Source organism: Cupressus sempervirens, chromosome 6, assembly GCF_028749045.1.
Source record: "Cupressus sempervirens isolate cs-2001-9-10 chromosome 6, ASM2874904v1, whole genome shotgun sequence".
NCBI classification, from domain to species: domain Eukaryota; kingdom Viridiplantae; phylum Streptophyta; class Pinopsida; order Cupressales; family Cupressaceae; genus Cupressus; species Cupressus sempervirens.
This window is the reverse complement of record NC_143123.1, coordinates 691,032,592-691,051,152: the sequence shown is the minus strand read 5'-3', so window position 1 is coordinate 691,051,152 and position 18,561 is coordinate 691,032,592. Positions and strand designations below refer to the sequence as shown.

The 18,561-nt window shown below is 36.2% G+C and overlaps 1 protein-coding gene across 1 annotated transcript in view; it reads left to right on the top strand.

The window, feature by feature from the left end:
* The first annotated feature begins 390 nt into the window (after positions 1–390).
* Positions 391–18,561, top strand: part of LOC149554082 (transcription factor bHLH35-like) — an 89,831-nt gene continuing 71,660 nt past the window's right edge. The window contains exon 1 of the mRNA XM_089789421.1: positions 391–927. Within this exon, the coding sequence (XP_089645547.1) occupies positions 505–927 (423 nt within the window). The 5' untranslated portion in view covers positions 391–504. The remainder of the gene's footprint in view (positions 928–18,561) is intronic.

Genomic DNA, 18,561 nt, shown 5'->3' with positions numbered 1-18,561 from the left:
TTCCACTTCGATGCAATGAAAAAGATTGCCACCTAACAAAATAAGCACCTGAAAAACGTTCCATCAACATAAGTCTGTTAATTAGAACTGATGAAATAACACCTAAACATGCAGACGATCTTTCTAATCATGGTAGATGTGAATGGGACCCTTTGATGCCGAAGAGCAGGAGATTAGGAGGACCACTTTCTGCTTGGAAAAAGAATCTGAGACAAAAAAGAAAAACATATTACCGCCAGGCCCACTTTCACTGTACATATAGTGGCTCTAGAATAAACGTGCAAAATAAAGGATTGGCCGCGAGAATCACAAACAAAATGATGAGATTACCGATTCAACAACCCTAAATTATAATGCTTTATATTGACCAACAAGCCGGCATGTCCGGAAGCGTATTCAAGACTTTTCGCGATTCATTCGAGTGAGAGTCACTGGGGGTGAAAAAGGGGAAAAAACAACAAATGGGTGGAAGTAGAATAATTAGGGTTGCAGATTTCCTCATCAATGGAGTTTGACGATCTGAATTTGGACAATCCTTTTGAAGGAGTAGGCAGTCTGTATTCTCCTCTGAAGATTTGTGGTCTTAATGTTGGTGATGGAGATTCATGGAGCTGCACAACTCCTCATCATTTGCATGGCCTCTGGCAGGACGTGGAATATATACCAACTTCTGTGGAGGGCACTCATGTAAATGTATTGCAAAATGTGAATACAGCGGGCTTGATTTGGGATGGAAAAGTGGATAAATTGGAAGGGAATAGGCATTCGAAGAGACATGAGAGTGGAGGGGGGATGAAGTACTCTTGGGATAATGATAATGGAGAGCGCTTGACTGCCACCAAGAATCTTGTTTCGGAGAGGAAGAGACGCAGAAAGCTGAATGAGAGACTCTATGCCTTGCGCTCACTTGTACCTTATATCACCAAGGTACGACTACTTCATTGAAAACTTCTTCTTTTGGCCTTTGGGTTGGGTTTGCATAGATAAAAGCTTTATTCTGGAGATTTGTAGGAAGAGCACATATAGATTTTCAGAGCAAAACTCAACAACAATTTGCTTTTGGCAGTGTGAATTGTTTGATATTTATCAATGGTTGTTTTTTTTTCAACTCAACACATTTACCGTCTGCTTGAATGCATAGATGAAAGACAAATTTGGGTATTGTTATGGTTTTGTGATTAAGGTCCTTCGTTCGTCTCTGCCACACTGCAGATCATGACTCAACTCATAATATAGCTTTTCACACTTTGACTGATTACACATTATAGTAGCTGTTGTTTTTTGTTTAGAGTGTGTATATTCCTTTTTATCAAAGATTAGAATCATGATCAGAGTGATAGGAAGTTCAGAGAGTAGAAGATGGATCACATTCCTACACTTTCTAACATTCTGATCTGAAACATTGATATACATCTAAGTGAATATTCATCGGAATATAGATATTCATAGTTGAAAACAAGAGTACAATATTGTGTTAAATGTCTCCGTTACACTTCTTAGTGGCTGATATGACATAACATGCATTACTGATACGATTGATAATGTGGGGATTGAAAAATTATACTGCAACTTCGTATTTTGTACGGTTACATCGACTGGACTCCATGTTAAGAAAAGTCATGTCTCATGTCAGTTTCATTAGTCAATATTTAATGCAATGAAAATTATGTTGTTGCTTTAAACTTGGGACCCAGCTCTTTATAAATATTCTAGTGGCTTTTTCACTAATTTTGTTTTGTTTAAGTGGTTAGTGGAATAAGTCATACATCAAAATCTCTTTTTTAACTATTTATTTATGGAATGTTTGTAGTTTATATATATTATAGTTAGTTTAGGTGTGCATCATTTAAATTTATAAGAGTTAGGTATTGAATGTTCTAGATTATTTATTTTTTAAATATTTAATTACGGATCTCTTTCTTTCTCTCTTTCTTTATATATAATTAATGGTTAGTCTATTGTACATTATTTAAATTTATAAGAGTTTGTATAGAATATTTTATATCATCATTTTCTCAAATATGTAATAATCAAAGATTTAAGATATTTAGTAAGAAAAAGAGATCTATAATGAAGCGAAAAAAATTTATTCCATGAAATGATGAAAATGATATAATAATTATAGAGTAATTGTGATGATTAAGAATCCAAATAAAACTTTTTGGTTATATATCTATCATAGTAAGTCATAGGATTATGTAGCATTATGATGTATGTTTATCTTATGATTAAATACATAAGCTAAAAGTTGTACAATGAGTACCTTAAGTAAACTTAAGAAATTAGAATGAATAGGACTAAGGTGATGACTTAGTTAGTAAATACATGTTAGTAATAACAATGCACCGCATACAACAGAGAGCGGAATAGGAGGGGTAGGGGGAGAGGAGGATCAATCAATTGTAACTGGAGTAAAGCATTAAACCATCCACCACTAATTAGATCTGAAACATAACACCAATATTTTATTCTCAAGGAAATCCCAATAAAGGGAAAAATCCCAATGGGGATCAAACCCACAAGATGATGTACTATCGTGTATAAAACCCTATTAAATGTACAATGAGGAATGGACAAGAGCCCATTACTCTAATGCAGTAAGCGAAATAAACTTGCTTGGAAAATAATCCAATTATAATAAGGGAAATAACCCAAAGAGTGAATAATAATTCACTATGGAGAAAAATTTGTTGAGATCAACTAATCGAAAGAATCAACTATGCCAATACAATTCCTTTGAAGCACAACATTAGATTCCACTCATGCCTCTTCTTTGATCTCTGCTCTACATCCACAACTTCACATCCAACTATAGGCATACCAAATTCATAAATGAGTTTACTTAGATATACAAGTCTCAAACACATATTAGGTAAGATCAATATGAGACCTAATACAAAAATGAATTACATCAACTAATATGATCCCATAATTTTTTAGGTAGAATACATATAGATTCCTTTACAATAATAATCAACATGCTTACACTCAATAGATAATCTCAATAATCAAACGAACACATTTCATGATCGTGTCAACCAAGAAATAAATTCCCTTTCATTGTCCAATGATAAAACTGACTTCCATGCAAATAATTCTAAAGAATTTTTTTATAAACATAAGAATGTATGTCTTCATGAAGTATCCTAAATTATATGTCACAAACTTGCACCACCAAAACTTTTCAAGCCAAAAATTGAACCATTGTTAAAGACAATTCCCCAATAAACACTGGCAGTAACCAATCTTTAGCAAAACCTCTACAACTCAACCATAACAGTTAACCATCATATATGATAGAAAAAATAACATGTAGACTCTTTGAATATCAATCCATAACAATTACTAGCACAAGTGAACCAAACTGTGTCACTAGCAACCAATCTTTGAACTAGATTATAACAAATTCTATGTCTAATAATTAGATATTTGGACATCCATGGAAAAATATTAATGCTAAAAATAATCGACAAACTAAAAAAACTCGAACAATCTCTCAACACCATTAATCTCCCCAATAATCACAATCTCCAACCTCCAACAAAACATCACATTTACACTAACAAATCTCCTTAAGTATAACATAAGAACAATGTGCAATATGTAAATATACAAGAATGTGTCTCAACTATGAGGCAATATTTTTTATTAAAATGATTGGGAAAGGGTCCTGACTCATTATAAATCTAGCGAAACCCATGTAAAACTAAAAGTGAAGCAAAATGAGACTGAAAAATAGTTAAGTAGAGAAACCAACCAAATAGCAGAGTTAGATCCAAAGAGGTCGCATCTTATTCTAAATAATATCTTCAAGATTTCTTCTCTAACATCCTAACCTTAGAAGATTTTTTATTGATATAATTCTTCTACATTGAAATTTTTTCCAAGTAGATCCATTATTACAACCAAAAAAATGTTGACTTACAAGAAAAGATGGGTTAGAAAAATTAATAGAAACATAGTGTAAGGGACATAAACTTTGCCAACATAAGAAATAGTACATGAATCCTTGACAAATCATCTACAAAGACAATAGACACAATGTCACCCATTTTATTGTTAGAAGAATATTTGGACTCTAAGGAAATGAGGCAATTTATTATATCTGTGTGTAATTAAATTTATTATAGATTGGGAGAGGAGAAATAAAAATGTAAAAACAAAAAGTGACTCTTCCCCAAGAGAGAGAATTTAATGTAAAACTCTCTCCAATAAAAATGAGAAGCGAAAAAAACCTTACATAAAGACAAAAATGTCTCCTTTAAAATAGAAGAAGAGAGTCTATGTAGCCTCTTCCTAGTGTATAATGATGATCCAATATCATTGTATGATATTCCTTTACTTTGAAAGAAATAAAACCAAGAATATACATACTACCTTTTCATTATTGAAATAAATATGAAGAAATCAAGATCAAGATATGTGATTCATTTAAAATATGTTGAACTAAGCTCAAAAAAGAAGATTTGACAAAAAACTGTATTGAGATCATGTCTTACCATTTGACATGAAATGTTTCAATTCTCATTATCTTCTAGAAAAGAGATTTTCATGAAAGGAAAAAATTGAATTTCCTATAGTCCTTAAGCTAAATAAACAACAAGGTTTTAGGTTTCAAAGTTATTAAACTAGTAATAAGGAAAAATCTATAGTTTTATAGTGATGTAATTAGATTTGTTCTTAATGTACAAATATAATTTTCAAGAGAAGTATATAAATAGACCATTCTAAGATTTAAAAATATATAAAATAAAACTATTTTTCAACATTCATTTGTTGTTGGCTACTATAGCTTTGCAACTTTCCTACTTGTTTCGGGCTACACCTTTTTTTCATACCTTCTCTGTCAAAGGGGGAATGGATCCCCCCCAATATTACCCCCTCCTTCAGAGCTGGTACTTGTGTGCCTAGATCTGGAACTAGTTTTGTCTGCCAAGTCCTAGAATGTTCAAGTGTTGCATTTGGTGGTAAATCCTAGCCTCACAGAACCATGTGATATTCCTGACAATTGTGCCTATTTGGGCCCCCATGCTCTGGGGGGTCCACGATAGCTATGGATGAGACTGTGATCCTAGAGTTAAATTGGATCAAGTTTTTCCTTGGATCCAAGATTGTTGTGGGCTCTGGAGAGGATCTCACATTTTCCTTAGGGGCTAGAGGACCACATATCTCACTTTCAAACTCTATGGTTGATTCTATTTCCTTAGGTCTATCCTTGAACCTTGTTGGAAAGTTTGTCTTGTTCCAACCCATGGTATATATGGTGAGAAAATGGTGCTCCACTAGGTGGAAATTATCAAGTTTGGTGTCCATTTCTGTGATGGTAAACTCCCTCTTCCTATTTAACTTCACTATTGAAAAGGATCGTGAGTTGGTCATGGAAGGTTCCTAGAATTTTGGTGAACACCTATTTATGGTAGTGAAATATAAATTGAGGTTTAACCCTACTCTATAGATCTGTACCAGTTTGTATAAGATTATCTAGACTCCCCTTGGAGTTTTGGGAGGAGGGAGAGTTTAGATGGATTGGAAAATCTTTTGGACATTTTATTAAAATGGATATAATGACTAGATCCAAGACTAAACTAGGCTTTGCCTAGTTTTTTGTGAATGTGAGTGTGAATAAACCATTGCCAACTCCAGTGGATCTGAAATCTAAATGGGGTACTTGGTCGCAACTAATCATATATGATAATGTTGCACTCTTTATGCCAATAATGTAACATGTTTGGCCATTTCATAATGAAATGCAAAAAGGGTAAGAAACTCAAGGGACAAAGTAACCTCACTGGGCATGGTGGTGGTAGAAAGCTTAAACACTGCTGAAATGGTAAATGAAACCAAACCCCACGAGACCATATTTTTTTATAAGATCGATGGAAACAAGTGTGGATAAACTCTATGATTTGAATTAAGCTTGTAGTAAGGGTAGGGAGAAGGTTAGGACCCATGTGAGGGAAGGTGTTGATGGGCAAGTTGAGGAGATGATCTGTGGTCAAACTAAAAAAAAGGTAACTACTGAGCATGAGGAGGGGAGATTGTTGAAGCTCATGTCATGCAACTGTTGACATATCAGTCAAGTTTGTTATTAGTGGCATACACTTATTCAGATTGTAAGTATCTACTAAGGTTATTGTATAGTTAATAGTGTTAACTAAGCATTTTAAGTTGTCACCAAGTTCTACAGTTGCTACCAAGTACTTTTGACTAATTCTAGTGTATATCGAGTAGTTACAATTATTGTGAAGATTAGCAATGTAAATCGAGCATCTTAGTTTATACCAAGTTTACCAGTGCAAACCAAGCTATGCAGTGGTTACCAAGTTCGTAGTTGATATGATACTAGTCCAATGTTGACTGAGCTACTTAGTGTTAACCAAGTGACTTAGTTTATATTGAGCTCAACTTGATAGTGTTTACTAAGCTATGCAGTGGTAACCAAGTGATTCAGTTTATATGACGAGTTTCATAGTATTCACCAAGTCACTAGTGGAGACTGAGTTTAAGACTACTTGGAAGTAATCAATATGGAACAAGTTTCTACATCTATTGAGTGCATGAAAATGTCGAGCATTGATAGTGGATGACAAGTATCAGAACCTCACCGAGTTAGTCTTCAAAACCTAAGTATCTACATTTGAGTTGACTTTGTAATATTTGTGTAAACTTGTATTGTGGCCAACTTTGTAATTGTATAATTGGATTGGTATATATGTTATGTATTGTATCACATCCAATGGATGAATGAAATGCATGGAATTAATAAGGAAGTAATGTGATAATTAGAAAAGAGCGAAAAGAGCAAATTAAAAAGGCTACAGTAGTATAAGGAGTAGCAAAGATTCATCTATCACAATAAGGTGATTTGTATACTCATAGGAATCTCATTCAGCAAACGAAGTTGCGGATCAGAGATTAGCTACTACTTCATCCTAACAGGCAGATCAATCAAATCCTTTAACAAGGTAGACCTAATAGTCTTATGCAAATCTCTTCACCGAGTGCATACTTCATTGTATGTTTGTAAAACCTCTAACAAGGTGGACCTAGCGGTCCTTATTGCTCCTAATAGGGTAGATCATTAGAAGTGATCAATGTAAGCCTTAACAGGCCAACTTTATACTGCAGTACTAAAGCTTGTGGGTATCATCCCCACCCTAGTTTTACTTTCTATTTGGAAGGTTTTTGGGTCACCAAATCTTTGTATCAAAGTGTAATGCTTTCATGTTTTCTAATTTTCTCATGCATGAAGTTAGATCAGAATTCATATAAAGGATTAATTGCTAATTGGGTTGAAAGTTTTAGAAGTTACTGATTAACCCCTCCACTCTTAGTAACTTAGCCTTCAAGAATATTTCCAACAATTGGTATCAGAGCTTTGTGGTTCCCAGAGAAAAGTTTACTAGCTTGAGTAAAGATCAAAGGCCATGGAGATATTCAGACTTGACAAAGCTATTAACAATGAGAAGCTAGATTTGGAAATGGATATTGCCCAACTCAAGAAAGCAAAGGAGCAACTCTCTCAATCTTTGAAAAAAAGAAAAGATCTTGCGACTCAAATGAATGATCATCTCTACATTGAAGAAAGAATTGAAGAACTTCATTCAAGCAATCCAAATGAAGCAAGTGAAGCATTCAAAGAACTCCTAGAAAAGAATGGTTCACTACAAGAAGAAGTAAGAAAACTAAAAAGAGAGAAAGAAATTCAATTGGTAAGATTATGTGAAGTTATGGAAGAGAAAAACAAGATGAGAGAAGAGATGGAAGGAAAGAATAATGAAATCCAACATCTATCCATTTAGCAAGAAGACTTTATTGATTAGCTCACCAATGCAAATGATGAAATCATGACCCTGAGGTCAGAGAATAAAAGATTGCAGAATGATCTAAACTCTGAAAGGCAAACCAATGAAAGAATGATAAAATCCCAAATAGACATGAATCAATTGAATGAGCAAAATCTCTATAAACAAAAAGGAAAAGAAGGAATTGGATATATAGAATGAGAATCATCCAAGCAAGGAGCTCAAAAGAATCAAAGACCTACTTGCAAACACTATGGTAAGATAGGTCATACATCAAACAAATGTTGGAGCAATGGAAAAGCAAAATTCAATGGAAAATGTTACAATTGTAATCAACACGGTCATAGAGAAAATGAATGCAAAGAGAAACCAAGATTTGAAGGCAAATGTCACAAATGTAAGAAGCATGGGCACAAAACATTAGAATGCAAAACCAAGTTATTAAATCCAGCAGAACAAATTGTGAAAGCTATATTTGGTTGGGACTACAACACCTAGTGCAGATGTCATTATTATGGAGAATTTGGACACATTGGAATGAATTGTGTAAAGCATCATTTGAGGAAAAGAGATACTACTAAAAGATGTTTTATTTGTAGTGAACTTGGTCATCTTGCCAAGAACTGCATGAATACTGGAAGGATTGAAGATGAAAAGAAGACCAAGGTTGATAATATCTAAAAATAGATGAGATAGCAATGGGTTCCAAAGTTTACTGAGAATGCAAGTCCAAACAATGATGAACAAGTCACTCAAGAATTGGGTGGCTCCACAATTTCTACTTGATTTCTCAAAGGAGAACTGGAACTAGGCTACCAAAGAAGACATCCAAATAAGTTCCAACTAAAAGGACAAAAGATCCATATTCAAGATACAAAGGGATGACTGAGTAAAAGGGTACCAATTACTACTGAGTTACTTTACTTACTGAGTGAGGTCGGGTCACAGACTCTACCAACTGAGGTTGGGAGTAACTAAATTTCATATGGTTACCAAATGATGGAAGACTCTACCAAGAAATCAATGCAAGTGGATGATAGTCTATCACTTTGATCTACTACTTGTACCAAGCATTTATGGAAAAAATTTATAAAAGGAATAAAACTGAAGTCATTTTTACCATTAATTTTCAAAGAGTAAACTGTGTAGAGCGATCTTCAAAAGCATCCAAGCGATTTGAGTGAATTGTTATTGAAAGATTTTGAATTCTCTCAAACCCTACCAATTGAAGATGGCATCCAGCAGTAGCAAGGTAAAGCAAGGTTCTGACATGCTAGTTCATGATGTAGAATGGAAAGCTCTAGACTTCAAGCTCACTTCTGCAATCATTGAAAACCTAGATCTGAGTGGAGCACAGTCGCAAATCCCTCCAAAGGTAGTATTGATTAATGACATTCATTCTCATTTTAAATGCAAAATTCAAGATATTGGTACTTTGGAAATGGACGAAGCCCTAGAAAAGTTGTGTGTAAATGGCATCTTGAAACCTGAACATCAATACCTTGAGACAAAAGGGTTAACACATATTCCTCACATGCCCCATGAATTTCAAGTAAAATGAATTAGGTTTATTCTCAATAGGGTGCACAATGCACATTTATGGTTGGAAGAACCAATTTTAATCACGAAAAAGATGATTCATAGAATCACTAGTCTCCCAATATTGGCTAAAGCTAAAATGACCAAAACCCTAGGTCAGGCTGAACTAGAGAAGAAAACCCTAGTAGAATGGGACGGTAGAGGCATGAAGATAAGCAGTGTCACTGACATGGAATTAAAGTTTAGTATTCATATGATTGCACATAAGATCTACAGTTCAAGTAGGTTGAATAGTGTGTCATGCAAAGCAGTTTACCTTGCATACAATGTAGTGAAGAACAATCTTTCTCTTGACCTTGCCGAGCTACTGTTGATTCAATTTAACAAGAACATGGAGAGAAACAGAATGACAAAGAACAACCCATGTAAATTTGGCTCTTTGTTGACTTTTTTATTCTTTTATGTTCAAAAATTCTTCCCTTCAAAAGGTTCAGTTGTATGGAGAAAAGATGTGCCAATACTCTACCATATTAATGAGTACATTGCTGAGATGGGAGAGAATCATAATAGTATCATGGATAACTATTTTGATACATTCAAGGAGAAAATGAATAATAGACTCAAGATTCCAAAGAAATTAGTTGAAGATTACAAGGATGATGTGTGTTTCATGGTAGATAGTGATAAGGTATACATTTAGGCAGTCAGGCTTAGAATTGCATGGGTGAAACCTCTTGGATATGAGGTTAATATAGATGAAACTAAGGACATAATTGAGGCACTTGTAAATGAACTAGTTGATCCCAAGGCTACATATTTTGATACATATGATGAAGCCAAAGCTAGGATAGAACTAGAGATCAAGCTCCCTCAAGCGATAAACAAAGGCAAGAAAAGAATTGCCAAGTTGAAAACTAGTTCCACTCTTTTGTTGACCAAGGAAAAAGGTGAGGATGAAGAAGTAGAGGATGATGAATAATTAGAGAAAGAGGAACCACTGAAGAAGAAGGGAAAGGTAATCATTACCAAGCCTGCCAAGACATCCACTACTGTGTTTACCAGAAGATCCTCAAGAAAGAAAGTTGATAAGGAAGGAGCAGATATAATATTCAGAAAACCTCCTCCCACCTTCCAAGATAGACTAAAAGAACTATGGGAAGGGGCCAATATAAAAAAATTCAAAACATTAAAGTATGAAATCAATACTAAGGAAGAACAAAAGCAAATTGAAGATCTAGTACTGGACTAAATAGGTAAGTGGAAATACTCACCTAACTAGATTACTTCTCAGATTCCTAATATTTTGATGGATAAGATTAAGCCAAGATGGGAATTTGCCATGTAAACTTTAAAAGACATATATAGGCAAACCCTGAGGCAGCTTATTTCGAGCTTATTTGACAAGGAGGTTAAGGAATCTCTAAAGAAAAATGAGGAGAAACTAGCTCTGAAATTCAACACTTGTCTAGTTCTGATAAAAGATATTGAGCATGTTGTAAGGAATGCAACAAATACATGGAAGAATATCTATCTTCTTCATAGATCAAGTGATTTTTCTATTGATGTGAAAGATGATGATGATGATGATAAAGAAGAGAAAGATGAAGAAGGAAATGATGAAGAGACAACACATTTTGATAATGAAGAGGAATAGGAGCAAGAGGCTACCGAGGAAGAAACATAGGATGATGATGACACGGACCTAGTTAAGATAGCTACAGTATTTATTGCCTCACTCCCTCACTCTCCAAGAAAAATAGTGACAACATCAAGCATAGAGACAACCTTACCAGGATTGACTGTGACTACCAATGACAACACTAACATCTAATCAATCTTTGCACCAGTTCAACTCAGCACATCATTGACTAAAGTTACCTCCACTTCATCTACTCTTCTACCGTGTTGGATATAATAGTTTTGAACACATCAATTTTGGGTACATCAATTTTGGGTACTACAGGTATTTGTACTAGTACTTCTACAATAAGTGCAGTATCAATTTTTACGGCTAGTCCTATTATGTCTACTATTGTTTCCATTTCTAGTAAGCAAAAAATAAGTGCAAGGATAGTTAAGACCAAGCCTTAACTGAGCACAAAATTTTTATGTAAAGGAAAAGAAAAGGAGGAGGGAATAGACCTTGATGAGGATATAGTAATCCCAAATTAGAACATATCCAAACTCAATCTAGATCAAACACACACTTTTGGTGAACTTCTCCAAAAGAAAGCCAAGTAGTAGAGGCTAAGAGAGGAAAGAGAAAAAGAATTCAAAATCATTGAGGATGCTAAGAATATTTTGGTAGAGGCTATAGGCATAGAGATTGATTCCTCTCAGCTAGTTTTGTTTCAGCTAGTAGATGCAGTACAGAAGTTCAATGAAGATGTAGATGGATAGGACAAGTTACTACAAAAGGTAGAGAAGAAATTTGAGAATAAAGTGTTAGAGAACATTGCTCAATAGATTGCCATCTACCAAGTAGAACTCTCTACCATTTTGGGCTCTTTGGAAATCTCTTGTACTAATGTATCATCACTTTTTGGTAAGTTATGTGATGTTTCATATTTCACTAAGGAAATAAAGGACAAATTGTCCAAGATTGATATAGATCTCAAGGTGAGTGCTCAAAAGTTAGAGATTGACCCTTGTTCAAGCTCTACTCATTTTATTAAGATAAGATTTTTGATAGATATGCAAGCAAAATTGCTTAGAGAAGAAGCAGGAATTAGATCTACATTGGGAGATATCCAAAATATGATTCTCCCTAACATGGATGCACTACAAAAGCATATTGCACATGCAAAAACCCTCATATGTGAAAACAACTTCTCCATAGTAGACCACATGATTGAGCTATCAACAAAAGTGTAGATTGCACTACACACATGTAAGGTCTTGCAGGACAATTGGGACAAAACTTTTTCTATCATACTCAAGCTACATTCGTACTTTTTTTCTCATTTTGACATTAATATGTAAATATATAGAATAAATCTTTGGCATTATTGTCAAAAAGGGGGAGAAGATATGGGAATGATGAGTTATGGAGGAGAAAGATGTAAGAATTGATACATAAGCTAAAAAGGAAATGGGAGAGATAGATGTGAGATAAATGTAAATAATGATTCAAAGAAGAATGTATAGTATATTGTATAGGAGCCTTAGCATGTACAAAAATATATCTTACAAAACCAATTTTGAAATATCTCAAAAAAAAATAGTATACTCTACCAAGCTAGAATCACAAGGTGATGGATAAAGGTATTCAGGAAACTTTTTCAATTCAATTTTGGCTAATAAGTGTTTTTGTAACTAATGCCAAAGGGCAAGATTGTTGACATATCAGTCAAGTTTTTGTTATCAAGTTTTAAATATTCAAATATTAAAAAGGGGCACAAAATACTTTACACTCAACCTTGTATATTTCTTTCCCTGTGCATTTTAATGTTTCTGTAGGCCTGCAAGTCTCCATCATTGGATCAAGATAGATCAACGGTTGGCGCTATCTCGCTATGGGAAGTTGCACATTGTTTTGCCATAGCGACATAGCACATTTTGGCTGTGTGTCAGGTGGGTCCTCCCTTTCCTTTTTGTTTCTCTGATGCTGAGTTTTGATAGATCCCTAGAGGGCGCTATGGTGCTATTGAAAAATATGTGTTCCTCGCCATTAGCGACATAGCGCCTAGACATAAAGTGTTACTGCGGTGACATCAAAAGGAAGGTGGGTCCCAAGTATGCCCCATTGGATATCGGTGATGAAATTTGGAAAACACGATGGGACCCCAGGCAACGTGGAAGGATGATTATGCTTGAAACGAGGCTTTAATTCATCACCAGTTGGGCAGTTCATTGATGTCAGCAGTTACCTAGACCCACGCTCCTTTCGAACGCATGAAGATTTCCTCACCCTCGGATCAATTTGGGTCGATGGTAGGCACTATCTCGCTATGGAAAGCTGGGAGGATATTATCCATAGTGACATAGCGCCTTGGTGATGCGTGGCACAGATGACATAATGGGCCCACCCTTCTCCAAAGTAATATTATGGCTCATCCTCGGTGGCAGTTATCAGGTGGGTCATAGTACAGTGGTGATATTTCATTGGTCCATTCAGCCAACTCGGTGTGCAGTTGTACAATTTTGTTGATCACCATAGATCTAAGGAAATTGATGGTAGGCGCTATCTCGCTATGGGAAGCTGTGAGGATATTACCCATAGCGACATAGTGCCATTGTGCCACGTGGATCAGTGGGCCCAGGTCTTTCCATGATGAAGATGTCAGATCATGCCAGGAGGTTGCCAAGTGTTTCATGGGCCTAAAATTTTGAGGAGGCAAGCGCAGTATTATGAGGATCTTCCATGATCATTGATCTCGTGGAGATCAATGATCGACACTTTCCCATAAGATGAAACTACAAGGACTTGTTAGATAGGTTGGCACATGGCCAGTTTCTTATTGGTTGGTACACTGATAGGTCGAATCCATTTTACTCACCGCCAGATCTCAGAAAATCAACGGTGGGCACTATCTCGCTATAAAAAGCTGCGAGGATATTACCCATAGCGACATAGCACCTCGACAACACATAGTGGGGTGGGGCCGAGTGTTATGAAATCGTAGAGATGGTACCAGTTCGGGCCAAGTCAGATGCCAAGTGTGCTAAGTTGGTTCATGGGTCCAAAAATTTTAAGGGCAAAGTGTTGTAATATGGCGAGTCTTCACGATCGTCAGATCAGCCTGGATCCACGGTGGGTGCCATCTCGCTATGGGAAATTGCTCGAAGGATACGCATAGTGACATAGTGCCTTAGTGACATGTGTCCCAGTGGGTCCGATGGAGGCATGGACGGTTAGCGATCGAAAGTTAATGTGAATGTCGTAGTCAGGGTTTGCAGGGTGGCATGGTCAATTCAAATATCTAGTTAAATTCGAGGAGACCTACAAGGTGGCATAAAGAAATGAACTGATTGGTCCATGTGGCCTATTTTTCTTATAGTGTTCAACTGACTCGTTGACTCTACTAGTTCATGCACCAAAAATGATAAGAAATCAAGGTCTTACACGAATCTGATCTTCATGATCAATTCCAACCACCCGAAGTGAATGTGAAGCATGCAGAGACACTCTAACCCCCCATCCAACCTATCTACCTGGTCAGAGCACAGTTATGGTGTCATTTCTATCTTTTCGAGGCCCTATGTTAGTTAACAGTCAAATTTTTTGGTACCTAAAGCTATACTTAGATCAAATTTCTTCAGATCCCCATGATTGTTCTTGGCGGAGCCTTGATGACGGTGGTTGCAGGATAGTTTTGGAGAGAAAATCTCAGTTATGCCTGAACTATAAAGGCAATTTTTGTGAATTTTGTAAAGGTCGACCTTTCTCTATTTTCTCTGTTACTACTCTACAGATTCTTAGTGTAAATTCCCATGTGCCTCTGAACTACATGATTTTCTACCTTATCTCTTACATCCATTGGTATCAAAGTGCAAGAACTCTTTGCCTCTTACTGGTGTTTTGTAGAGATCTATGATCTGCATGACTATATCTCTTTGGCCTATGAATGATGATATAAGTGAATCTCTCTTTCCTTGTGTCATTCATCTTAGTTTTCTTATCTACATGTAATTATTAGATTAAAGCAAGTCTGAATGTGTATATCCTTAGTTTCATTCTAGTTCAATGGTGCATTTATGGGTAGAGTTTGGTTCGAACACTCTATTTTGGTGCATCACCTCTTTAGATTAGATTAGGTAGATTTGCTTTCATGCTTTCCTTCTCCCTTTTTCTCTCCAAGAGTAGTTAGGTGCATCCTGATAGTAAGAGGAAGCCAGCCTTCTTTGGAGACTCAACCTCGCAGTTCAAGTCCCACAGCTTGGAGGTTGTTTCCATGTTTCACTAGGTTGTCCTCATGCATAGGCTTTGGACAAGGGTGCAGACTTAAGTGACAACAATTTTTGGCACGTCCGATGGGACAACTTTTCAGAAAACTTCAAGCCTATTGGTTTCAAAAGGGAAGATTTCAAGATCAATACCAAGGAGATAGTACTGGCTTCGGTGTTTAAGCCTTCGAGAGGCTCATTCTTCAAAGTAATTGGCGACTCTGAGCTTCAAATACATATCTGGTTCCAAACCAAAGTTGCAGTGATTTATGCCTAGATCTGAAACTAGAGCATCTTCTAGAGGTAAGTTTTAGTATCAAGAGCTTTCATTTTCAAACCCTAGAAGAAGGAAGACTAGAATATCTTTATCACCAGTTAGGAATACAATAGTAATAGATACACTGACAAGATCTATCTCCACTCCTCTTGCTGTTAGATCTCAGCCTAGACTGCCATCAATACATATTAATAGATCACTTGTCTATATGGCATTGCCTAGAGCTCATACTTTTGCCACCTTTAATGGTGGGAGCCCTCTCTTATTAGTCCAAAGACATGACATACCAGTAGCTGCCCTCAAAAGTATACCAGAGTTTACTAGTGAAACTTTTATCTCTCCCTCAGAACACATTCAAGAGGTTGCAAATGTTTGCAATATCCATGGTATTATAGAGGATGATGTTGCAGTTAGGCTCCTAGCCTCATCCTTGAAAGGAAAAGCATTACAATGGTATAGAGGTTTAGCTCATGGTTCTATAACAGATTGGGATGGATTAGGAGCAGGATTGTGCAAACATTTTGAGGATAAAAGTGACTATTTGTCAGTTTTAGAGCAGTTGACTACTATAAAAAGAGCCCCCCATGAATGTATGACTGATTTTAATTATAGATTTCAAAAGAAATGGGATAGAATACCTACTTTAATGAAGCCTACCCCTGGTAATGCCTTCTTGCATTACCTTAGAGCTTTTAACAGTGATATTGCCACTACAACCCAAACTATGGGAGGAGATACCTTGCCTAATGCTTATGACATAGAAATAAAATTAGAGAACATCCTAATACAAGGAGGTAAACTAGCTCTAAGGCCTCCTATGCCTTTCTTCCTTGATGTTCCAGATCATCAACCAGCAATGGCTCCTCTTCCCATAACTTCTACATCACAAACCCTTGTCCCAGTCCCTCAAGCTTCCACATCTTCAAATGGGATAGATAAAATCAAAGAGATGATGCAATCTCTGATGCAGAACATGGATAAAAGAGAAAAGAACCTAGAGAAAAGATTGCAAGATTCTAGGAAGAACCTGGAAGATAACTCCTCTATGATGCAAAAAATAAGCAACAAGGTGGTGACTTTAGAAAGACAGCAAGCTCAACTTAGTAAGTCCTTAAACATGGGGAAGGTATGTTCTGAAATTGAACAAGAAAATTTTATTCATCTATGTCAAGAATTTAATGATGTATTTGCTTGGACATATGATGACTTAAAGGGCTTTGACCCAAGGTTGTTTCAGCATACCATAGATTTAATTAATGATGTAAAACCAATAAGAAAAAAATAGAGGCTAGTGAATCCCAAGATTGAACCCCTAATGAGAAAGGAGCTATCCAAATTGATGGAGGCCAATATAATTTTCCCTATCAAACACTCATCATGGGTAGCAAACCTTGTCCCTGTTAGGAAGAAGAATGGAGAAATTAGATTGTGTGTGGACTTTAGGGACCTTAACCAAGCTTCCCTTAAAGATCGCCATCCTCTCCCTTCTATGGAGCAGATTTTGTCCAAGGTCAGTGGTTCAAAGAGATTTTCATTTCTTGATGGATTTTTTGGCTACAATCAAATGCTGGTTAAAGAGTCTGATAGATGCAAGACTGCATTCACCACTAAATGGGGTACCTATGCTTATTGTAAGATGCCATTTGGGCTAACCAATGTAGGTGCTACATTTTAGAAGGCAATGGAGATGGCCTTCAAAGGATTGATTGACAAGTTTGTCTTAGTTTACCTTGATTATATCATTGTGTATTCAGAAGATGTAGAAGATCATTTTGATCATCTAAGACAGGTATTCCTAAGATGCAGAGAGTTTGGGGTTTCCCTTAACCCAAGAAAGTGTGTCTTTGCTACTAACCAAGGAAAATTATTAGGACATATTGTATCTGAGGATGGCTTAACCATTGATCCAAAGAGGACAAAAGCAATACTTGCCCTTCCTCTTCCTAAACACAAGAAAGGACTGCAAAGTTTCTTAGGTAGGATAAATTTTGTGAGAAGATTTATTCCAAATCTTGCGACCATGGTGAAACCTCTTATAGCTATGCTCAAGAAAGGTATGGTCTTTGCATGGACCAAGGAGGGGAAGGAAAATTTTGAAGAGATCAAGGCAGCTATAGCCTCAACCCCTACTCTCATGAATCCAAATTTTGAGAAAGATTTCATCCTTTATACCCTAGGTGGTGAGTCAAGCATTTATGTTTTCCTGACTCAAAGAAATGATAAAGGTGACGAGCAACCCATAGCTTTCTTTAGTGAAGGGCTTAAAGAATATGAAGATAAATATAGCTATGTAGAAAAGCAAGCCCTTGCAGTCATCAGAGCTTTAAAGAAATTTAGACACCTCTTGTCTCATAATAAAAATCATTTTTTAGTATCCCATGCTAGTGTGAAGGAATTCCTTTTGAGCAAAGATATTAGTGAGAAAAGAGCTAGCTGGATTACTAAAGTGATGGAATATGATATTGACATTCAGATTACCAAGTTGGTAAGAGGGAGGGGGTTGTGTAAACAGATGTTATCATCTTAGAAACCTGATGAGGAAGCTGCTATGATACTGACAGAGCAACAAGAGGTAAGAAACAGTGACCCAAGGAGTTGGATGGATGATATGGTGAATTTCTTATTAGGCAATGGATACCCTCAAGGATTAGATAGAACTAAAAGGAGATAGTATAGATTACAATCAATTCCTTATGTCATAGTTGATGGTGTCCTCTTTAGAAAAGATTTTAATGGAGCCCTATTAAGATGCCTTGATATAGACCAGGCTAAAAAAATGATCAAAGAACTTCATGATGGTCCTGATGGTGGCCACTTCTCAGCAAGGACAACTATGATGAAGATCATGAGGGCTGGTTATTACTAGCCATCTCTGTTTCATGATTGTCATAAGTATGTGAGGAAGTGTGAAAAATATGTCTTCTTCTCTGGCAAACAAAGACTTGCAACTCTTCCCCTTCATCCTATTCAGGTGGACCAACCTTTTGCTCAATGGGGATTGGATTTCATAGGCCCTATTAATCCTCCTTCTAATTCAAGTCACAAATGGATTTT